The following is a 25,319-nucleotide window of genomic DNA, read 5'->3' on the forward strand; positions in this document are numbered from 1 at the left end:
TTTTAGCTGTATTGTAGAATCGTCTGACCCATTTTTACACGTTTATGATATAGTAATGAATGTTAAAAATGTGATTTAAAACATTGGCTGTACAGTTAATAAAGGTTTTATGATGGCCACAGTTTGACCCTGCCATATTTCCATGATGTCAACCAAGAAGGTTTGGAAATCAGCTAATTGTGTTCGACTTCAGGGACAGATATGAATGAGAGTTGTGGGTAGCAGATAACATAAAAAAAGTACTTTTCTAATGTGATATGTCCCTAAAAAAATGTGAGCATTTCCATCCAAAGAAGGCTGCCGTTATATCCCGTCTATCAACTATTGCATCACAGATCCAAGTGCAGCTGCACAAGATGCACCAAAATGCTGAGCGCTCATCAATCGTGCGGCACGAAAAGAAAACAAGAAGCCTTTGGAATTGATCCACACAGACGTTCCTGGTGGACTTGTTGCGCTTAGCGGGACGACTTTGTGAGGCCTTCTTGCTGCGGGCCGGCGCAAATGTGACTTTCATGTCCCCGAGGTCTGCCTATGGAGTGACTTCGCTTTTTCAAGCAAGCAGGATGGCCGGGCGTGATTGCACCGCGCAGCCAATTTAAAAAAAAAAAAAAAAAAGGGCTGCGAAGCATCATTGAATAAGGCTTTTGTGGGCCCCTTACAAGCCCTGTGTGTGTGTGTGTGTGAGTGTGTGTCCGCGCCAAGATCAGCAACCAGCTCAATTAAACAACATGCTGACATAGATTAGGTTTAGAGGGATGTGGGTGGGGGTCCTGATAATATGGGAAATATTGCAATAAGGCAATGCTGGTCAGAGAATAAAGATGTAATGTCATGAGAGTAAGGGTTTAAAAAAAAGTCATTTTATGAGAAAAAACTATTTTAAAAAACTTTTTCCGAAAATGAAATTAAGAATACAGGTAGTCGTATTTTTCTGAGAATACAATGGTAATTTCTATGAGAGTGGATTTTTCAAGGACACATTTTTCAGAGAATAAAATCTTAATCTTATGAGATAAAAGTGATATTTTTTTTCTATTGTATTTTGGAGAGGCTAATTCTAATTTTACAAGAAAAAGTTAAATTTTTCTTAGAATGAAGTAGTACTTTTTGCAAAGACAAAAAAAATTTAAAATCTGGATTTTATGAAAAACATGTTCTTTTAGTGCTACATCGTTTTTCAGAGAATACAATTTTTATTTTGAGGAGGGGGGAAAAAGTGGATTTTTGATTTAGAAAAACATTTTTCAGACAAAATCATAATTTGATCGAAAGAAATTTAATCATGATTATTTCCAGGAATAAAAAAAAAATATTTATTTATTTACGTTGTATTCTTTTTCAAGAGAAAGTGGGAACGATACAAGAAAAAAGTTGCAATCCTATGACATAAATTGTTTAATTATTTTTAATACATTTCTAATTTTCTCTGGCAAACAAATTGTAATGTCATGAGAATAACGTGATTTTTTTTTTCAAGAAAGCCAAAAACTAATTACTTTTTTTTTTTTTAAATACTTTAAAAAAAATTAAATACGTTTTATGAAAGAGTGGAAACTCCCCCCTAAATTAACATTTAAAATAATAATAATGTTTTTAAATTAATTAAAAGGTTCCAATTTTAAATACGAATATATGAATAAAATTGAAACCTTATGAAAAGGTATTTCTTTATGAGAAAGAAACTAAGATACTTGAATTTTGTTTAAGAATGATGTTGATAATCCATCACAAAAAATATTTTTTTTTAGCAAAAGAGTTAGAATGCTATGAGAATAAAGTCATTCTTTCATGAAACTAGTCATTATCTTTATAAAAAACATGTAATTTTACAGGTATAAAAAGAATGACCTGCATAAAAACTTGTAATTTTTTTGGGAATAATTGATTTTTGAAGAATTGTTCACTATCTACCATAGTGCTGCTTGTTGTGAAGTGAGTTCAATTCACTGTCACCATACAATGCTCATATCTCAAGTTTGCGCTCATAAGCCAAAGCAAAAACACAGGACGAAACAGTGGCTCGTATCTCAAAAAGTCGGGTCACTCGTATCTCAAGGCACCACTGTATTTTTTTTTGTACTGTCATTTGTGTGTGTTTTTAATCTCAAGTAGACTATTGTATTGAGCATTAAACATCTGCAGCTCATTCAGAAAGCTGCAGCTCGAGTTCTGACCAGAGCCAAAGAGGTCAGAACATATTACTCCAATTCTAAAGTCTCTACACTGGCTCCCAGTCAGCTATAGAATAGACTTTAAAGTGCCACTGGTCTATAAATCACTAAATGGATTATGTCATGAATACATTAAAGACATGCTAATGGATAATATAAACCCAGTAGGGCTCTGAGATCTACAGACTCAGGTCAGATAGTGGAGCACAGAGTCCAAAGCAAAGATGGTGAAGCAGAGTTTAGGTGTTATGCTGCACACAAATGGAATGAGTTGCCAACAGAAGTCAAGTCAGCCCCAAGTGTCAATGTTTTTAGGTCCAGGTTAAAAACTATTCTTTTTTTTTTTTTTTTTAACCTCATGATTGAGCATTTTAGAGTTAATATTAAAAGTAGTAAATATTTTTTTCAAAATAAAAAAGTAACATTGGATTATGACAAAAACACAAAAGATTCCAGAAAGAAAGGTCACTTAACATGATTAAATAGTGATATTTTTTTGGGATTGAAAAACATTTTTTTTCAGAATCTTATGAGTGTAAAGTCATAATGTATTGAGAATAAACGCGTATTTATATCGAATAAAATGTGAAGAATTCTACAAGAATAAAGTTCTCTTTTATCGAGACAGAGAAAAAGTCTGGTCTCAGACTGAATGAATCTTTTGTGTGGCTAAAACAGTGAATGCCCTTGAATGCGTGTGTGTGTGTGTGTGTGTGATGAGAGGATTTAGTGAACGGAGTGAGAAGAGATTGCCGCTGGGGTTGAGGGAGGAGCGCGAGTGCAATTGAATATTCCCCGTTTGTTGCACACGCTCGCTCGGTATGCCGAGTATGCGTCGGCAATTATTCATGAAACGGATCCGCAAGACAAACACGAGTTCAAACCCGGCCGCGCTTTTTGTGTGCAATGTGATTATTTTCATTTGAAGACCTTTTTATGGATGGAATCATTTCAATTAGTTTTACATCCCCCGAAGCAACATTTGACTTGTAAAAGAACAATCATGTGATGTTATGAGCACACACACTAACTTTTATGTACTTATTGTGTGTGTGCTTTAAAGTGATTTTTTTTTTTTTTTTTTTTTTGCATAACAAAAGCAGCTCATCATGTTCTTCATGGATTGTGGTGAAAATGAACAACCAATTAATGAATATTTTTATGAATGTTCTGAACTCTCGTTTTGATGTCAGTGCCATTAGACTGAGCCGAGGAATGTTGTCCAGAGGAATCAACAAACAGGAGAATTCGGGTCATGCGGAAAATATCATTACTTGGAAAATAACATCAAATAGTCGAATAGTTTTTGTTAGAATTATTATTAATACGACTTTAGAAAGCGTCACATTTTGTAGGAATTAAGTCACATTCAAAAGTGCATGTGAAAAGCTGTAATCTTACAAGAATAAAATGGTATATTTCTATTCTAATATACAAATTTATTTATTTATTTTTTAGAATTTATTCTAGTAGGATTACATTTCCCACCCTCAACAAGTACGGGTTATTTCCCCCTTTTTAGCCTCTCGTTTGACTTTTGGTTCAAAATGCTGCCCCTCGCCTCTTAACTGGAACACGTACAAGGGAGCACATCGTGTCATCCTATTCTGCCCTACTTTATTGTGTTAATCTTTAAGATGACCTTAACTATTTCATCCATGTAAAGTCGTGATTCTGGTACTAGCGCCAGTAGCTATATGTGAGATCCCTGTAGATGTAAGCGAATCACTGCCTAAGTACAGTTCAGTTGTATTTGACTTTTTAGTTCAATACATTAATCTTTTTTTAGTTTTTAAGATGTTTATGTATATTTTTATTCAACTTTTATGTGTAATACATTTTTAACTTTTTAACATGTTGGAAGTCGGACAAGTTAAGGCACCTCACACTCGAACAGAGTATGGATGTGACAACAAAAAAATGACAAAAGGTCATGTAAAAAAAAACCTGCTGATGTTCAAGTCGAGCCGAGGTCATTTTCTCTGCTTTTGGTCAGAAACCAGTGTTTTTGGTGAAACCAATCCATGTTCTACTGCTGATTAAGAAGAGAAAGCGGTAGAAACAAACAATTTGCGAAGCACTGCTGGAGAAGATTTCTACCACATGGTGGCTGCAGAAGTCATTTTATAAAGTGCAGTCAGTCAGAAGCCAGAAGGCCACTTGCGCCTGTCTGGCCGTCTTCCCAGAAGCAGGAAGGAGGAATCTCACAGACCGATAACGCTATTCAAAATCGTGGAGGCAGCCCATTCGCACCTGCGCATCAACACACACACACACACACACACACACACACACACACACACACACACAGTGAAACTGTTTAGATAGTAAAATATTTTAATTAAATATACAGGAGGTCATAGCATAAAAAAAATGTCTAATTTTTTTGTCTGGCTCGCCAGTTGGCTGATTGGTAAACAGATGGCTACTGTATCAAAAAACACTTCTGAGGATGCACAAAAAAAATGAAAAGTGAAACCATAACAACAAACAAAAAAGGCAATCTAATCCTTAATTGAAAACGTAGTGTTTGTTAGAGGCTAGATTGTGTGTCAGCGACTTATTTTTTCTCTCTCTCTCATACATACATACATACACATATATATATATATGTATGTATATATATATATATATATATATATATACTGCCTTTGATGCTATTTACAGATTATAACAGTTTTGATATGATAACCACCACTCTCGCGCCAGAGCGGTGCGCTATCTACAGTGCTATTTATTTACACACACACACACACATACATACACACGCACACACACACACGAAGACGACAATGCAAGAGAAGAAAAGGGGAAGTTGAAATTGATCCCGTGTATGGATTATTATTATTATTATTATTATTATTATTTTCATACAAGAGCCACGTTCAGTGCTTGTTCATTGGGGACAGTCACAGAAACCAAAGTCGCATTTGCACACAGCCATGGAAAACACTTCTGATAATTCATTCAATATCCTTGATATCCATTTTACAAACTGTCTATTAGTGCAGGATGCTTTTTCCTCACTAGTGAAATAATTCACCCCACGAGTAGAATGACTGTATTACTAGTAATCTTTTTTCACTACTAATGCCACATTTGGCCTACGAGTACGCAATCAAACCTTACTAGTAAACTACTGTGCTGCACTAGTCTACTAGGCCCAACTAGTGGGCATGGATCATGCCCTAGTAGCCTCCTGGAATCCTACTAGCACTGAAATGCTCACAAGTAGTTGGATATCAAGGATATAGCTATATCTTAAGGTTCATGTACTAGTTGTTGCACTCGTGCGCTCAATTGTCTTACTAGTGAGAAAAAGGAGCATACTAGTACATGGACCTTAAGAAGTCCATCTACCTTTTTCTCAATAGTAAGACAATTGAGCGCACGAGTGCAACGACTGTCTAACTGGTAACATTTTTATCCCACAACTACTGTCACTTTTGCGCCATTAGCATGCAGTAAAACCTTACTACTAAACTAATGTGCTGCACTAGTAACACTACAAGGCCCCGTTTGGAGGCATGGTTCACACACTATTAGCCTCCTGTCACGAAAAATTACCAGCTAGCGCGCTGAATTGTGTTACTAGTGAGGACAAAGAGTGTACTAGTACAAGATCCTTAAGATGGATATCAAGGATATCAAATAAATGCTAAAAGGGTTTCCCATGGACATCGGGCATTCCGGGCCAAATTTGAGTCTAGTGGTTATAAAAAAGCCCCCCCCCCCCCCCCCTCCGGGTTCATTAATTCACGCTTGGCTTTACTTTTATGGAGTCTGCTACCTCACATTCAAGCACACACAGACGCAAACTGTGCTTTAAAGGAGACATGTTAGGCATTTTTTTCCAACTCATTTTCATCCAAAGGAATTACAGATTGCTTCCTCGCTGAAGTTAACTTGTTTTGTTTTGAGGGGGCGGTGCTGTCGTGTGCAAATGAGCCATTGCTCACCCCGCTTGCTCTCCTGCAGGGGCCAATGCTTTTGACATCGGAGCCAGGGGGTTGCGACGAAGAGCGGGCGAAGGTCAGAAGAGCCCAAGTGAAGGCGGAGTAAAAGCACGGATTGTAGTTCGTGAAGGCAGCACTTCATCTCGGATCTGTGAATGTGGCGCATGCAGCAGACATGCTGTCACATCAAAATTCAGCACAATTCAGAAGGGCTCTCTCACTGCCACATTTCGGGAAACAAGCAGCTCTCAAAAGGTTGTATACAAGCTAATAAAAAAAAAGCAATTTTCCACAATATGTCTCCTTTAAAGTGTAAATGACCACCTGTCATAGAAAATAGATCAATTTCAGCACATGTACACGAGTGTAAAGCATTTCTTAACAAACTTTGCACCTCACCAATCACGTGTGGTGGCCCAAGTGCACTCCGGACAGTAAATAACTAATTTCTAATACCTGCTACCTCCCACAATTTAGTGCTAACAATAATAACGCGAGACGGGCAAAAGGCACAGATATTTGCAAAGCGTCCTAAGTGTCAACATTCTTACTCCCCCCACCACCCCAAAAAAAAAAAAAAAAAAAAAAAAATCATACAGTGGATGTTTCTTTTTTTCAGCATGTTTTGACTGTAAAATGTTTGTTTTTTTTCAAGTCATGAATAATAAGAGCGGTGAAATGCTTGTGTGTGTGTGTGCGCGTGTCGGGGCACAAGCGTTCTGCAGCAGCCGGCTGCTTCATGACGCTAGTGCGACGAGCTGCTACAGTCCATAGATCCTTGATGAGATCTTTCAAATAAAAAAAGAATCAAAAATCCAAGCAAAAAGCCACATTCATTCACGTGAAATGGATTTGGACACGTCATGTCCCACAGCACCTCTACAGGTTACATTTGTCAGCGCACTCCACTGCACGGTACCCACTCGGCTCTACTCATTAGTGCCGCTTTTCCACTGGCATAAAGACCTAGTACTACCCGGTACTATTTCTTCCCGAGGTAAAGCCACTTGCGGTCACTCACAGGTGGAGCAGATTCAGTCTTCAAAACATGCATGCTAATGTTAGCTTAACATTGTAGCGCCGCATTCTCCGCTTGGCTGCAGCTGTCCAGTTTCTCGCTGCTCATCGTCAAACTTCTCCTGACTACAGAAGAACGTGCTAACCACTCGACTAACGTGTTGCCAGTTAATTATCCGTAAATGTTTATTTATTTTTTCCGTTTTTATATTTTTTTCTGTTTGTTATTTTTAGCGTGTCCCATTTCCAACCAATTCAATTAATGCAATGTGTGTGTTTTTTTTTTTTTTTTTTTTTTTTAAAGTTTCCTGTGGTACTATTGTGGAAAAATGACCACCCCCGAACCGAGGCGGTACAGTGCAGTATAAAGGCAACAAAAAAGTGGAGCCACTGAATGCCAATGACGTTGACATATTTTGGCGACTCTTGGATACGAAAGTTCCTGTTGTAGTGTTTCAAGCGACAGTTTTAGCCCTCGGACGCAGTAAACAAAAACGGCGCGACTGCCCGACTCCCGCCAACAGAGAGTCAAACCAAAAGTGAGCACATCCACGTCAGAATTGTGCAAATAAGGATAAAAACAAAAAGATACAGTAAGTGGTGATAAAAATACACAACAGTGCAAAGTATATAAACAAATGTATAAACTAATACAAAAAAAAATAAAAATGGAATTTTCAGTCTGTCTCACAGATTGAGTTTTACAATCAGTCGCCACCCCTCCATCTGACGACTGCTTGGCAGGGGGAAAGGGAGTCGGGACAAACCAGGTGTCCCTCACAGTCTAGTGCTGGGGTGTACCGACGACAGTTGTGGCGGGGGGAGGGTGGAGAGCGGGTACAGGTGGTGCAGCAGGTCCCCGTAGAGAGCCGCCCCGCCCGGGTGCCTAAAGAAGTGGTGCGGGCTGGGGGCAGAGGCCAGAAGCTGCCTGTGGAGCATCATGGAGTGGAAGGCTAAGGGGGGCACTAGCGGGGACACGGCCGACTGGCTCTTTAGATACTGCAGGCCCGGGTGTTGCTGGAGTCCGTCCTGCGACACCAGGCTGCCGGGCGGGTACATGCCGGCGTAGAGGGGTGCGGCGTGAGGCAGGGGGTAAGTGGTGGCCGGGTGGCCCTCGGGAAGGTGGTTGTTGAGGTGGACCGCGTGGGCCGGCTCGGCGAGTTTCAGCTCCTCCGGGTCGCTGCGTCGGATGGCGGTAGCCGGGTGGATCGGAGTCACGACGCGAACCTTCCTTTCCGGCACCTCCTCGCCCTCCGGTTCCCCGAGGCTTCGTTTACTGGGTCGGACGGGGATGGTGAGGGATGAGTCAGATGAAGATTTGGGACTGAGAAAGGGTGGTGACGGGTCCTGCTTGGGAGGCGAGATGGTCATGGGAGGAACTCTACATGCCTTAGGGTGGGAGTCCAAGCCCTGGTGCACGATGGAGTAAGGGAGGCCGCAGAAGGAGGGTTTGGAGAAGGTCGACACCCGCTGGGAAAGCGGTTTGGACATGGTGAAGTCTCTGGGTTCGTCCTCTGCTTCTCTGCTCTCCCCTCGAGTCTGCGCTTCGTCGCTGTAGTGCGATCTGTAAGCGAGGCCTTCCTGCTCCAGGCCTCCAAAAACAAAACCCTGCCCCCCCTCCCGGTCCCTGGGGAAGTGCTCCCGCCGCTCTCCATTGGAGTATCCAGACATCCTGTCCTGGCTCAGGCAGTTCTCCGTTTGCCTGTACAGACTGTGCAGGTGCGGGGATGAGTAGCAGTCCCCGGCGAAGCTCCGAGCCTGGAGAAGCTTTTCCGAAGTGTTCTCCACAGCATCCCGGTCCTGCGTCCTGGGGAGATAAGGCTGCCACGGGGCAGTGACGTGAGGCTGCAGGAGGTGGTTGCTGCTCCTCTCCTGCGGAGGCTTGCTGCTCTGCGCGTGCTGAATGACCGACGGACGGAACATCGGCGCTGCCTCCGGGACGTTGTCGGACATGTGCTGCCTCTGGCCTTCCTCCTCGCCTTTCTTCTTGTCCGTGTCTCTCTCGGGAGCAAGAGGAGGCTGGAGAGACGACATGAATGAGAATGACGCTGACTCGCACACTTGGGAGAGGAGCTTCTTTTTGGCTAGAGGAGACATGACGCCTTGACCTGCTTTGCAGTAGGCGGCCATCTGTGCGGGACTTTCCTTCCTAATTAACCCATAGTCCTCCTTCTCGGGCACGGAATCTGCCCTCAAGTCTACGGACTGCCTATCCTGTTTACACATGGGTAACACCTTGCCAACTCTCCCTCCATGACTCTCCAAGGAGTCTTTGCCCCGGATGGAGGACTCGGGCAGCGCGACATGTCCGGCGGGTTTGCTCTGGTCCCAGTGATGAGGCAGGTAGGCGCTTTTGGTGACAAGGTGTACTTCAGTCTTGGCGGCTTGAAGACCATCACTGTTCTGCCTCCACTCAGGCTGAGTGGCTGCGTGGACGGGCCGAGGGGCGAGCGGGGCCCTGTTGGAATCGGCCTCTTTTGGGCACAGCGACATGGGCGGCTCCCCGGCCAACGACTCCTCTTTCTTCAGCGTGACATGAAGCTCCTCCTCCTCGATGACGATGGGTTCATCCACAGCCGGCGGTTCGAGGTTCATGGCCACTTCCCCTTTCACCTTGGAATCCTGCAGAAGACAATTATTGGTATCATCTGATCAATCTAATGGTCAAGTCCACAAGGTTGCTTTGTTTTGTCCTGAAACCTTTTTTTGCGCCACAGACCAGTTTAACGTTAAGCAAAAATTTGACAGCAAATACAACTCACTCTTACGCCGAATGTAGCTGTTGTAATTACAGGGAGTCCTACGCACGAGCCGATCCCATCTTGGGCTAATGGGAGACAATGTCCCCCGAAATTATGTTACTTGTGTCTCGTCAACTGTGTCATTTCGTTGAGTTGCTGGTGTGGCACAGTGCCGCCATTTTAAGTTCATTTGGGTTATATTTGTCTCAGATTTACATTTGTTTGATGATCTTAAGCATTAAAGTGGGGAAACCATGCAAAATTCTAAAAGTTCAAGAAGGGGACCAATACTTTTTCACGGCACTGAACATCAGGCAGCTTTAGGTAGTTTCCATTAATACTGTATATGCTGCGCCCTGCGAAGTGAAATCACTTATTCTATATACAGTGGGTATTCAGACCCCCTTAAAATTTTCACGCTTTTTTATATTGCAGCCATTTGTTAAAATCATTTAAGTTCATTTTTTTCCCCACATTAATGTATACACAGCACACCATATTGACAGATTTTTTTTATTAAAAAAGAAAAACTGAAATATCCCACACACAAGTATTCAGACCCTTTCCTCAGTATTTAGTCGAAGCAACCCTTTGATGACGCAACACGTTTTTCACACCTGGATTTGGGGAGCCTCTGCCATTCCTCCTTACAGATCCTCTCCAGTTCTGTCAGGTTGGATGGTGAACGTTGGTGGGCAGCCATTTTCAGGTCTTTCCAGCGATGCTCAATTGGGTTTAAGTCAGGGCTCTGGCTGGGCCATTCAAAAACAGTCACGGAGTTGTTCTGAAGCCACTCCTTCAATATTATAGCTGTGTGCTTAGGGTCATTGTCTTTTTTTAAGGTGAACCTTCGGCCCAGTCTGAGGTCCTGAGCACTCTGGAGAAGGTTTTCGTCCAGGATATCCCTGTACTTGGCCGCATTCACCTTTTCTTCAATTGCAACCAGTCGTCCTGTCCCTTCCGCTGAAAAACACCCCGACAGCATGATGCTGCCACCACCATGCTTCACTGTTGGGACTGTATTGGACAGGTGATGAGGCGTGCCTGGTTTTCTTCACACATGCCACTTGGAATTAAGGCCAACAAATTATATCTTGGTCTCATCAGACCAGAGAATCTTATTTCTCAACATCTTGGAGTCCTCAAGGTGTTTTTTTTTGCAAACTCCATGCGGGCTTTCATGTGTCTTGCACCGAGGAGAGGCTTCCGTCGGGCCACTCTGCCATAAAGCCCCGACTGGTGGAGGGATGCCGTGATGGTTGACTTTCGAGAACTTTCGCCCACCTCCCGACTGCATCTCTGGAGCTCAGCCACAGTGATCTTTGGGTTCTTCTTTATCTCCCACAAGGCTCTCCTCACCCGATTGGTCAGTTTGGCCGGACGGCCAGCTCTAGAAAGGGTTCTGGTCGTCCCAAACGTCTTCCATTTAAGGATTATGGAGGCCACTGTGCTCTTAGGAACCTTAAGCGCAGCAGAATTTTTTTTGTAACCATGGCCAGATCTGCGCCTTGGCACAATTCTGTCCCTGAGCTCTTCAGGCAGTTCCTTTGACCTCATGATTCTCATTTGCTCTGACATGCACTGTGAGCTGTAACGTCTTATATAGACAGCTGTGTGGTTTTCCTAATCAAGTCCAAGCAGTATAATCAAACACAGCTGGACTCCAATGAAGGTGTAAAACCATCTCAAGGATGATCAGAAAACATTGACAGCACCCGAGTTAAATAAATGAGTGTCACAGCAAAGGGTCTGAATACTTATGGCTTTGTGATATTTCAGTTTTTCCTTTTTAATAAATCAGCCAAAATTTCAACAATTCCGTTTTTTTCCTGTCAATATGGTGTGCTGTGTGTACATTAATGAGGGCAAAAAATGTACTTAAATGATTTTAACAAATGGCTCGAATATAACAGAGTGACAAATTTAAGAGGGTCTGAAAACTTTCCGCACCTACTGTATGTATATCAAAACAAAAAAGTGCTATAACTAGGCATGTTCGATACCACTTTTTTCAGACTAATACCAGCACGAGTATTCACTCTTGAGTACTCACTGATACAGAGTACCAATACCACTAATACTTATGATACCTAACATGTCAATTAACACATTGACAGCTAATCGTGAACCTTTCTTTTTGACGCACATAAATGATTCACCAATGTGTCAAACCGTCGCAGTGTAGGGCCAATTTGCTTTAAGTACCGGTGGCTGGTATCGGCAGCTTTCACGAGAAACGGCTAATGGCCTTATTTAAACGTATCGGTTACTCGCTCATCCCTAAATATAACTTATCGCCCACTCCTTGTGGTAAAAAATAGCGAATGAAAGGTCTTGAAGTAGATCAAGTTGGCCTTCACAAATGTCTTAAACCTCTTACTTGTGACTTCCTAAAAGCTGCTGACAGCTTGTATTACATCCTCAATGGACTCTTGCGAAGTCTTTGTATGTGTTCCGATGTGAGCACAGACAAAGCGTGAAGAGATGATGGAGAACGGCATCAAGTGGTGCAGCAGCTGGCAGATGTCTGGAACCAACCTGTGATTGTTGCTGGCCCTTGGCCGCCTCGCCGCGCTCCTTTCTGGACGCCTGCTTGACACCGCTCGGGCCCTTGGCTTTCTTGGCCCCGACGCCTTTGGCCTTGGCTGACGGCACCTTCTCCTGGCTGCGGGGTTTGGTTAGGGGGAGGGGCTTGTCCTGCTCACCTTTGAGATGCCTCTCGTACGGGAGGAGAAGCCTGCAGGGGAGGGGGAGGAAAAAAGAAATGTTGGCGCTGTTATGTCACGGAAGACTTAGCGAACATAATGGCAACTTGTTCATTTAGAGATGTTCAATGTCAGTCAGGAGGAGGAGGGGGAAAAAAAATCCCAAATCTTGTCTTTTAATGTGAGAACTATTGTGCTGGCCACAACTTAAATAGAATAAACCTTTACTTGTGGTGCAACGGGGAAATGGTTTTATAGCAGCACAGAGGATAATGAGACTATCAATAATGTATGTTGCATGCGGCAACTGTTCAGGAACAATACATTCATTATATGCAGAAGTGTGTCTGAACACCAGAAAGATTAGTCAGCAGCCTTGTATGTAGCTAAAACCCCATACAAGTATCCATAGTGGATTGACAACTATAATACCATACAATATGCATACAATGTATATAATAAATGACAGCAGCAACAATAGTCATCAGTGTTGTATGTATCAAATAAACTATTTCCAGATGTGAATAAGAACAAAGGCAGCTAAAATAGTCAGCGGCGTATTATCTATGATGACCATACCACCCTTTAAGCAGTTGTGAAAAAAGCACTGTATGGAATAATAAGAATTTTAAGAGGATAATATTAATTCATTTAATTATTATATTATTATGAAGATCATAAACTAAACCTGCTTTTGAGGGTGGGGTTGGCTGTAGTTTCTGAAATGATCTGCGGCTTGTTTTAATACCTGGCATGCAATAACTAATCCTATTGTAATGACACGACGTTAGGGGAAATCCAGTCACACATGAATGCCAGAGAATGTGTGTGTGTGTGTGTGTGTGTGTTTTAACTCCTGCTGAGACACATCACACCGCCTATTATTTGAACCTTGAAAAAGGAATAACGCTCTGCTTTTCATGGACATGATGATACTGTAGCAATTTCTTTTTAAAATATGTCAATATGAATCATCACTACAGCTGGTGTGTGCATTTTTTTTTTTGTTTTTTTTTTGTTTTAAACACACCGCCCCCAGATGGCGGGATAACATGCAGATGAAGGCCACGTGAGGCGACCACGAAAATTGTGTGGCTCATCGCGACATTCCAAAAGTTCACGTTTCAGTCATAATGGGGATGGGATCTGGAGCAACAATGGCTCACGTGCAAAATAAGGACTTGAGAAAATTATTTTTTACAGCCACAAAAAGAGAATGGGAAGTTGGCAGGGGACCAACTGGCGGAAAACATAGGATGAAATTCCCCGAACTGAAGAAAAAATATATATATATTTCAAACAAAATTATCTATGAAGGTGATTGCTAAATGACAAACAAACAAACAAATGTTGCGCATTATAGTTTTCTTTCACCTTTGTTAGAGGTTTTTGTTTTTTGAAATGGCATCTGTAGGTGTGAATGTGAGTTTAAATGGTTGTTTGTCTATATGTGCCCTGTGATTGGCTGGCGACCCCCCAAAAATCGGATGGATTAAGTTCAAGCTCATCCGCCACCCAAATGAGGATAAGCGCTATAGAAGATGGATGGATGGGTTTGTCCTGTTGTTCAATTGGTCATGTCCTATGTCATCCTCCTTGAACCAGGAAGTAGCAATGCAAATGAGCAAACAGACTAAGAAATCTGGCAAAATGAAGAACGAGGTATGATTTTTTTCCCCCACTTTTGATGACTATTAAAAATGGTATGGTCCCGCCTGTCAATCGGTAATGTCATTCTATATGAACCAGAAAGTCGTGGTTCCTCTCGTGAGCACAATGAATACATATTTAAGTCACATCAATCTCACTGTGATGTAAAACCCGAAACAAACTATCCTCAGGTAGGAGACGGTTGCGCTCGCCTACTTCCGTTTAAAGGGGACACAAAAGTAACAATGAATCAAGAAGAGATGTTTAGCTTGCTTTTAAAAAAAAAGCCTCAAAAAGACTTCAAGAGGCTTTGTGGGAATTTTTATTTTCCTCTCTGAACAAAAGCACTGGCAGCAAAAAAGCAGCCAAACGGCCTTTCATCCAGCTGCTCTGGCAGGCCGTCGGCCAAGAAAGGAAATGTACTATTAAATGTGACTTATTGGAAAAATGCAGCGGGCGAAGGCATAATGACACGTTAATGAAGTAGAGGAACAACTCCAAAAAACAACACACGCAATGTTAAATAGCTGTTGTGTTACTTTTTTTTTTTTTTTTTTTTTTTTTTGTATAAATAGGAGAGTCAATTAGCCGTGTAAAGGATATGACTCCAAACAAGGAATTTGTACTGAGGACATATGTACAGTGTGTGGGAATGAGGCTGGCTGCCTTGGCCTGGGTCAACTTGAAGGAATTTCAATACGGGATGAAGGGGGTGGGAGAGTGTGTGGCGAATTATGTACGAGCTGAGTGAAAAATGACTGGCTCCTTGTGTATAAATACTTCCAAATGGAAAAGCCTAACATGCTATTCTGGTCAGGAAAAGCCCCCCAAAAAACTGAGCGTCAGGAAGTTCCCAACAGTGTGGGAATATTTCTTTTTGTTCAAGGTTAAATACAAAACAGCCCTCGAAAGGATCATCCAGCTTTTGACGCCATGCTCGGCCCACATTTAGATGGCGTTAGGGCTGGGCGATTATGGAAAAAGTCATTCATTCATTCATTCATTCATCTTCCGTTCCGCTTATCCTCACTAGTCATGATTATTATTATTATGATTATTTTGATTGATATTGAAATCAGGATTAATAAACAATTATTCAATGATTTCGCAACTACCAAAACTCAACTTTAAATATAACGTAACAAGCTGAAAACAAATTAGTAACAAGTCAAATAATAATATATTAAAACATAGAAATATAAAACAATAAAAAATACAAACATGGCTAAAAACATTGGCACGCCTGGGGTGACTGTATTGTCTATTATATATATTTATTTAAAAAAAAAACTAATATATATATTATCACTATTCAGGAAATTAGCAAATAGAAATAATGTTAGTAATCCTAATTAACCTAAAAAAGAAAAATGTTTGATTTCATGTTGGACAGTCAGGGAGAAAAGAAGCGTTTGTGTCTTTTTATACAAAGTCGTGACTGTATCTGCTGTATGAGCCTTAGCCTCTTGGGGGCAGTGTGGTGCGAAGTATGCATGGAGCTGCATATTGCAGTAATCTTAAAAAAAGAGTAGAAGAAAGTGGCAATAACATTGTATTCAACTAGTTTTTCACAGATTAGGAAGAATACAGTGTGCCCGTGAGTATTGTTATATTGTCTGTCTGTATGTGTTCCTCTGACGTTTGTGTGTAAATATTTGTTATTTCAAGGTAAATCCCTCCCGTGAGCTAATGACTTTTCCATTGACTGATCGCAAAAGCTGGCGATATCAAAAACCTGGTGTGTCTTGTATTTACATACTGAATGTGAGTAATTATTTTTGTTGTGCATTTAGTTTTGTGAACGACTGGTTAGAGCGTCTGCCTCAGAGTTCTGAGGACCGGGGTTCAATCCCCGGCCCCGCCTGTGTGGAGTTTGTATGTTCTCCCCGTGGCTGCGTGGGTTTTCTCCGGGCACTCCGGTTTCCTCCCACATTCCAAAAACATGCCCGGTAGGTTAATTGACAACTATAAATTGCTTGAGGTGTGAATGTGAGTGCGAATGGTTGTTTGTTTGTATGTGCCCTGCGATTGGCTGGCAACCAGTTCAGGCTGTACCCCGCCTCCTGCCCGATGATAGCTGGGATAGGCGCCAGCACGCCTGCGACCCTAGTGAGGAGAAGCGGCACAGAAAATGGATGGATGGATGGATTCAGTTTTACAGTAAAGCCCAACTCAATAAACAGCTTAAAGCACGCTCAGGGAAAGCAGAAGTACATGCGGCACAGCCTGCTACAAGTAACACAGGGTGGTTTCAGAGTGTGTTTACAATGCAGGCACTTGCATACACAACCCGCGCCGCTGCACATTAATAATTTTTCTTCGTTTTTATGATCCTTAGAAGCCGAAATCGAGATCACGATTAAATTTCAATTAATCGCCCAGCCATAGATGGATGGCGTAGCCAAAAAAGCATCCAGTCACCTATCTAATATACCTGCTTCCAGTTGTTTCATTTAGAAAAAGTCCCTAGTAGTTAGTAGAGTTCCACAAATTCAAAGCACTGGCATTTTTGCAAAATGACTGATTTAAACTCAAATGGCTTCCGACTTCCTTTTCAATGTCGGGGATAGCTGCTAGAGACATTTTCGTGCACCCTGTTATTATAGCTACATCCACCAAATTTCGTGTTGATCGGTGAAACTAGTGTCCAGGGCATAGTGTTTGTAACTCTTCAGGGGCCGATATTGAGTGACTTTGGAGGGGTTTGTTTGAAAAATCCCTAAAATACATGTATTTTCGCGAGGATACACACGCTTGCTAAATTGATATTTTTGGGGCATGTTGAGTGCACAACTTAAAGAGTTTTTCCCATTTTATTATAATGGTTCACGCTTTACACTTATTGTAGATGATCAAAGGGTGGGTGCACAATTTATTACTTTTTACATTTTAATAGTCAGTGGATTCCTTCTTTTTAAACATGTATAACAGTGAAGGAGAAATTAAGTAAACTCAGCAATCCGTCATGTGGTGAGTGCGCAATTTATTGTTTTTCACATTTTAACATAGGTAAACTTTTTTTTTTTTTTTACACTTGTATGATACATAAGGAGACTAAGTCAACATTCCCTCAGCAATCTGTCATCAAAGTTAAAGGTGAGTACACAATGTATTGTTTTTCCACATTTTAATACAGTGGTTGACTTCTTTTTAGACTTGTATGACAGTTAAGTTGTGAGTGCTTTTGACAAGCGCATGTGAGCGCGTTGGACAGGCGTGTGTGAGCGCATGTGACACGAACGTGTCAGTTCATTTGACATGAGCATGTAATCACGTTTGACATGCGTATGAGCACGTTTGCCATGCGACTGTGTGATCATTTGACAAGTGTGTAAGCACATTTGACAAGTGCATTTAAGAGCGTTTGACAAGTGCGCGTTAAGTGCATTTGAGAAGCGTGTCTGAGAGCATTTGAGTACTGCTTATGAAAGCAAGACATTCAGTTGTGAAAACATTTTAGTTTTGTGAATGACAGCCTTTCAGTAGTCTATGAAAGCGTTTGATTTGTAAGTATGAGACCTAATCCTGAATTATGTCCCTAAAAGCCGCTCATATAATTTATTGTTTTTCACATATTTATGTAGGGCTTGATTATTAATATTATTTTTAAATGACACTTACGGAGGTGTAATGTCAACTCGCCCTCAGGAATCAATCATCAAAGTTAAAGGAGGGTACACAATTTATTGCTTTTCACATTTTAATATAGTGGATTACTTCCTTTTTTGATAATTCAAAAAATTAATATATTATTATTATTATTATTATCAAGATATCGGTCGTTGAGCTTAATGGTGAGGAAATTATGTTTTTTCACAAATTAATATAGTGGTGTACTCTGTTTTACAGTTGCATGACAGTTAAGGTGGCATTAACCCTCTTGTTGTCCCAATATGCAGTATACAAGGACAAAACAGGAATTAAAATCAACAGGAGAGGTAATAAAATTCATAATAAAAAGGAGGTGTCATTCCCACCATGGGCCACATGGAGGCACATGATGCTCTCAGAGCAGCTCGGGTGGGAGGAAAGGGGGGAGGTTGGTGGAGAATTTCATTAGGGCAGCACAGCAACATTTTTATGAGGTCAATAAACACTTAACTTCCTCTCAAGCCAATTTATCAGCCGCCTCGTTTGACCGTCCACTTTTTCCGTGTCGATAACAAGTGACTAATACATGCAGCACGGAGGAGGGGTTGGTTGGCGGGGGGCTAAATGTTGAATAAATATAGAAATATTAGGCTCGTGCTAATCTGGGAAAGAGATGAGCGCTGATAAAAGACTATTATGCATGTCTGGCTAATCTTAATAAATGAGCAAAATCCATAATAGTTCATTTAAAGGGACACTGCCAAGCTGAACATGTTTCTGGTCTAGACAGAATGGATACAGTGCGCACATTCTGAAAAAAAAGAGCGAGAGAGAGAGTGAGGGGGAAAGAAAGAGACAGAGAAGAGAAAGAAAGAGGGAGAGACAGAGAGAGAGAGAAAGAGAGAGAGAGAGTGCGAGAGAACAGTTGGCAAAAACAAGGTGACTTTACCAGCAATGTGCTGCCCTCATTTGCGTTTTGTGTTACAGGAATGAGCGGTGTGTCGGAATCCAAGAAACGGGGGCCCTAAGTCACCAAATATGTGGAAAAAGCCCGCAGGCTGTTCCACTTCCACAACCTCCCTCCGCCATCTGCGCCCCAAATTAATTTTAGCCGCTGTTGTGCGTTAAGATCACAGGAGTGGCACGGCAGCGGGTTGGAGACAAAAAGAAAAAGAGGGAGGGAAAAAAAGGACAATTTAAAGGGCGAGCGGAGCCAGCAGAGATTAGGAGCACAGAAAATGACTTGTTTTATTGTATTTTACAGGCCCGGGAGGCCATGAAATAAAAAGATGTCAACGGCGGGATAAACAGACATTCCCGTCCCCCCTTCCCCCTCCCTCCACTTTGGATTCATGCCTCAAAGCCCCTTTTTGTCTCAAAGCCAAACCACTCGAGGTGACCCCCATTCATGCTCTTAAAAGCAGAGGGCAGCCAAAGAATGTATGAAAAACTTAAGCCCTTTGTCACATCTGAAAACAGCAGATTTAAAATGACCTCTACTGTTCCTTCCTCGCCCCCCTCAGGGGGCTTCGCTCTCATTAGCCGGCAGGTGAACGTGGGCTCGCCAAGTCTCCAATAATAACAAAAATCAAAGCTGCAAGCAGCGATGAACGGGCTCTTACACCCCTTTTTGTGGCCAATTCTCAAAATAATCATCCAACTTTGATGCCAAGCTCTGCCCACATCGCCCATCTGTCTAGGATATCTGCTTGCATTTGGGGCTCCTATGGTCAAATTGCCTAGTAGGAATTCATCAAAGTTCAAGTCCTGGAATTTGCCCCAAAATGTCTGCTTCAAACCAAAATAGATGGCTTTCAGTTAAATTTTGGGCATAAGTCCTTGAAACTTTTTTGTGCATCCTATTATGATAGACGTGCAAAAAGCCTGGCAAGGTTTGGTGTCCAGGGCTTTTTTTTCTTTTTTCTTTATAATCGGTGGAAGTGCTCAACAAACTTTGATGCCATGGTTGACCCACATTACATGACAAAGGCAAAATGGCTTCGGAATTTAGTAGTGCCCATCAGTCTGGGATACCTGCTTCTGATCGGGGCTCTGGACGAATTCACTAGTCGGACTTTGTCAAAGTACAGCCCCTGAAATTTGCCCAAAAATGTCTGCTTCAAACAAAAATCCCACACTTCCTTTTCAATTTTGCGCATGGGTTGTTGAGACTTTTTCACGCTTCCTGTTATGGTAAAAATGTCTACTCAATTTTGGGTCAATTAGCGAAACTGATGTAGGGGGCTGATTTTTTCCAACTTTCCAGGGGGTGCTACTGAGTGAGTTTTGGGGTGGGAGTTGTATTCGGGACCCCTTAAATACATTACTTTTAGCAAAAATTGTGTTGGGTTTTAGGGCATGCTAAGGATACATAGGACAAAAAAGGCGATTTTTTTCGATTCCAAAAACAAAACCGGAAAACTCCAAGCTACGAACCGCAATGAAGTTCACCTACACCTTTTCCATACATTTCTGGCTGTCGGGGGTGCCAATGAATGTCATAAGGAGGGAACTTGTTCACACACCAGACATTTGGTCAAGCTCTGACCTTGTGGGGTTAGTTTTTGAGTTTTGTGTTTTAAAGAGAGTCATCAAAGTTCCAAAAGATTCATGTTTGACTATGCACAGTTCGAACATTCAATTCAGTGATTCTTGCGTACCACAAGACTGAGCCCATGTACCTCTATTTGGTAGCCATTGGACAAAATCTCTATAGGACAATTTCACTTTTGAAGGACCCTTAGAAATTGGCCCAAAAGACCCTAAAATGGCTGCTTCGGACCAAAACGGCAGACTTCTTGTGTATTTTCGGGGATGGGTTCTTGACATTTTCGTGCATTTACTCGTGATAGACACGGCTATCAAACTTCATGTCACTAAATGAAACCAACGTGGGGCCTGAATTTTCTATAGTCTACTGAGACAATTTTGGGTCTGAAAATAAGAAACGAAGCAACTTCACACTACATGCTCAGGCCCTAAAAAAACTGCACATGTGCAGCATATGTTCTGCATCTGCGACAGAATGTCATTAATTTAATTTGCTACACCCAACGATTTATTAATCTCGGCGGGGCGCAGCGTTTTGGTCGATGGCCCGTCACACGTGGCTAACTTTGGGTAACGCTTTCTCATTACCACGGGGAGAGAAGAAACCTTTGCCGGAATTCCACACGTGAGGAAAATCAGCCAATAATGTCATTCAGGAGCTGGAATAAAGATGTTAGAAATAACCCCAACCGTACTCTTAAATGTAATTGACTTCACTGGTAAATAAATACACACGGGACGGTGCTAAACAAGCGATTGCTTAGCTACGTATCCATCTGTCTATTATAGCTGCAATTTGTTGCGTTTTGTTTAATTTTAAAAAGCTGATACATGTTTATTATTGTATAGTGATGGTAGGTGCCCCTCTACTTATTTATACAATGACCTTTAATGCTAAAGCAGCATTTAGGCGGCAACTGCATCTACCGGCGCAATGTTCCGAGTATTTTCTATAAAAAGTTCTAATTATTATTGCTATTTTTTTGAACAATTTTAAAAATATTTCATTATATTTTAAGAACTACATTGGAAAAATTAAATATCTCATCATGTGGCGATTCTTGTTTTTTAAAAAAATGGTATGTGTTAGCTTTTTTAAATTAAATATAAATATATATTTTTTAAACTAAAACTAGAAACCTAGCAAGATATTTTTTAAGAATTAAGTCTCACAAAATGCAGACATGTTTTTAATTATAAAAAAAGTTTAAATATTTTATTTAAACAAAATAGTAAACAATTTAAAAAATAAAACTCAACATTTTGAGGTACACATTTTGATTTTAATCTAAAAACAATTCATGTTTATTAATTTTCTTCATAATGATGATGATGATGATAATTTTTTTTCATTTGTATCTGGAAAAACTACAACCCTATCAAACATATAGTCATCAAAACAGTTTTCATATTTTTTGTTTTATTTTTAAAAATTAAAACTAAAATCATTTGGAGATGCGTGTTTTTGTTTCTATCTAAAGAAGAACAAAAATACATACAGTATTCATTATTATTGCTTTAAAAATATTAAATATTTATTCAATATTTTAAACTAATTTTTAAGAATCAAAATAAATAATTTGTAACCATTTATTTATATTGTTTTGCAGCATTGTGTCAACTAAATAAAGTAATGCAGTAATGTTAGCACAGCTGCTAAGGCAAACAACTGCAGGTGTCCTGGCTGGCCCAGCAATATGATAGCACTGCAGTCGCAGGTCATTTAGGCTCGCCATGGCGTCGAGAAATGTACCATTTCCCTCAACGTGAGCCAGTGCGACATCCCAGTAATGCTGAAGCTGCTCCTTTTTGAGGTCAAACTATTACATAGTGTTACTTCAAGGAACGTCTTGCCTGACTGTGTCTTTCTCTGCCTTGCCGCTGGCTGACAGAACCAAAATGGCAAGTAAGATTGCCTCTAATACCCTTTTCCTGCAAGAAACACACGCACGCACACACACACACACACACACACTGTGTGATGTATCTGCAGTACGGCAAGGACGAAGCAAAGAGATGCTGACAAGTGCAAGATAGCGCTGACTAACACACACACACACACGCACTGTATAGTCCATTACTATTCCCAGCGTGAGCTGCAAATATAGTTTGTGATGCTTTTGTGACATCCATACGGCGAGGAGTCAATAAAAGACCCATGTATCGGAAAGCATTTTATACACTTGGCTGTTTTTTTTTTTTGTGCGATTGCGACAATCCCAGCTCTGCTTTTGAAAGAGCTAAATGACTCGGAATGGCTTTGCATGTCGCCATAGCAACATGCATCCACGCCCGATGACACGAAAGAGAGAAAGAGAGAGAGAGAGAAGTATTTTACACTAAAAACAACAAGATTAAAAATGTAGGAGTTGTAAAAAGCCGCTGACCTGTATCAGGAAAGCAGTGGAAATGGCGCACACATGGGTGCACACACACGCGCTCACTCTCACACACACACACACACACACACACGCACGCACGCACGCACGTGCACACATAGAAAAAAGGCCAGTCTATTTCAAGGTTATTGATGCCATCTTTTTCATGACCTCATTTTTAATTCCAAGCGCCGCAGCCCCGCCTGACAGCTCATCTTGGGGAAGTTTTTTTTTTTTTTTTTGGAATAAATATCATTAAAGCCTCGCCAGCCGCAGCGGCAGACCCTCGCTTTATTGATTTCTTTCTAATGAACGAGTCGTTCAGTGAAGAAAAAAAAAAAAAGAAGGTACACTTAGTCGAGGTTATCTGCTGTTCAGCTATGTTAGCGCCATTACACCTGATTGGTGCCTCCTCCCGGACGCCGTTAAATACGGTCATTACGTCGTTCGCGATATCCTCGGAAACCAGTTCATATGATTGATATGATTCAAAAGGGAGATATGATGTAAAATTGACTTTTAAAGAGCTTGTATACAAATAGTAGGGTCTCTGGAGTGCCTGCCTGCCCAACAAGTGTGAAATTGAACAACCGAGCAAAGCTTGTAGTTAACTGCCTATTTGCCAAAATGCGTCTGTGAGAAAGCCCCTTCTAAATTTTGCCAGATTGTGATGACAAAATTGAGTTAATTTATTATAATACCGCCCCCGCACCTAGTTTCTCCACCTAGGACTTGGCAGCTAGGCTGGGTGAAATTCTGTCATTTCCAAGTGAAGGCCAGACTACGCTATCTGAAAGAAAGACTACTGTGTCAAAGCCAAATGTTAAGCAGAGCTGTATTGAGTTTTGCTGAATGCACAAATTAGTGTTGGCCAACAGCGTTTGTGCATCTTAATAGAATATGGTAGAAAGGTTTATTTCAGCAGTTTGATTCAAAAATTGTAACTCAAAGATTATACAGACTGATGAAACACAAAAGAAAATATTTTTCCTGCCTAATTTTTATAATAAAAAATATTTTGGCTGAAATGTGATATTCTAATTTCTTGAAATGGTGGGTTTAGCTGGAAGCTATACAGTGTTCCCCTGCATAGTCGCAATTCGCAAATTCACCTAGTTGTGCATTTTTTGGGGCAACCTATCCTCCATTTTTCACTAAAATACCTGTTCACTGCTTTTGTACTCAGGACAAAGCCCTGTCTAATATAAAAGTTTTGCTTTCTATTTCTTGTCACATCTTCGTGCCAAGGAACTATGTTGAAGTGAGGGGAGGAGCTTCATTCAGTCGGGCCATAGCCCTGTCAAATTAGTCAATTAATCAAGTGAAGTGAGGGCAGGCCAAAAACCTTTAAAAATAGAAATTCCTGTCCCTCATGTCAACTTCAACATAGTTTATTGGCACAGAGATACCACAAGCTGGTGCCAAAGCACTACTTTTATACTAGACAGGGCTTTGGCCTGAGCTCAACAACAGAAAATTGGGGTTTTCAGCAAATAACAGAGGATAGGTTTGAAGAAAAAAAAAAAAAAAAAAAATCTGTGAATATGTAGGTGAATGTGGGAGAAGTGAATTGCGAATATGCAAACGGACACTGTTTACCGATGAAAATCGACTTACTCTTTGTTAAACCTGTTCAGTTGAATACAAAGCCATTTTTCTGTTGTATGAATGGCAACATGTAAACAGAGGTTAACTGTACCTTCTGCCATTTTGTGGAAGAGCATTTCATTATTCTGCCGGTCACTATATGTCGCTGGCATAGATAGATGAACAAAGATACATTATATGTAGCAAATACATAACCAAGATAACAACATATAAAGCAGAGCTATGTATGTGTTAGAGGTGTTAATTTATGGAATACTTGTGAAACTGAATTGAAAATGTGGATGTCACTTGCTTTGTTAAAAAGATATAGGCAAAATAAATAAATAAATAAAATACTAGAAAATATATAAATCAGGTATAAACATTTATATTTTTTTAAATGTTGAAACACTTGGTGGTGTTAGCTTGTTTTGTAATGAAATTGTATTTTGATTTTGTTGTTGTTTTCGTTGTTTTTTAAAAGACTATTTGAAATTTTGTTTGTTTTGGGGCCTTGAAGGTTGTCTTACCGAAGTCCTGTTTTTTGTTTTCTTATAAATACGTATATATGTACATAAAGGTTTATATGTTTAGTAAATGTGCATAAGATTAATGTGCACATGTATGTTTTGGGCGTGTTATTTGATACATGTATATAACTGTATATGAATAACCTATAGTTGATATGATATCAACAAGGAACAAAGGGTAGTACAAGGTAAGTTTTTACTACTTCCTACTCTCTTTTGTTTTTGGGGACATAAACTGTGCCGAAGGATGGAATTTTCTGCACACTAATGTGCTGTGGCACTTTGGTTGGGAATCTCTGGTGTAAAGTGTACTGTAATTCTTGATTTTTGGGGTTATTTTGACTAAAGCATGTCATAAAAATTGTATTAAAACACCTAAGAACTTCTTTAAATGCCGATAAAAAACACGTATCTTTTAAGCATTAGGGCAGAATATGTAT

General features: G+C 40.8%; 1 protein-coding gene across 1 annotated transcript in view; it reads right to left on the reverse strand.

Annotated features, from left to right (window-relative positions):
* Positions 1–4,493: 4,493 nt before the first annotated feature.
* arid5b (AT-rich interaction domain 5B) overlaps positions 4,494–25,319 on the reverse strand; it is a 127,055-nt gene continuing 106,229 nt past the window's right edge. The window contains exons 9-10 of the mRNA XM_061790070.1: positions 12,427–12,625; positions 4,494–9,769 (exon numbers count right to left, since the gene is read on the reverse strand). Of these exons, the coding sequence (XP_061646054.1) occupies positions 7,925–9,769; positions 12,427–12,625 (2,044 nt within the window). The 3' untranslated portion in view covers positions 4,494–7,924. The remainder of the gene's footprint in view (positions 9,770–12,426; positions 12,626–25,319) is intronic.

Source organism: Phyllopteryx taeniolatus, chromosome 11 (assembly GCF_024500385.1).
Source record: "Phyllopteryx taeniolatus isolate TA_2022b chromosome 11, UOR_Ptae_1.2, whole genome shotgun sequence".
Taxonomy (NCBI): Eukaryota; Metazoa; Chordata; class Actinopteri; order Syngnathiformes; family Syngnathidae; genus Phyllopteryx; species Phyllopteryx taeniolatus.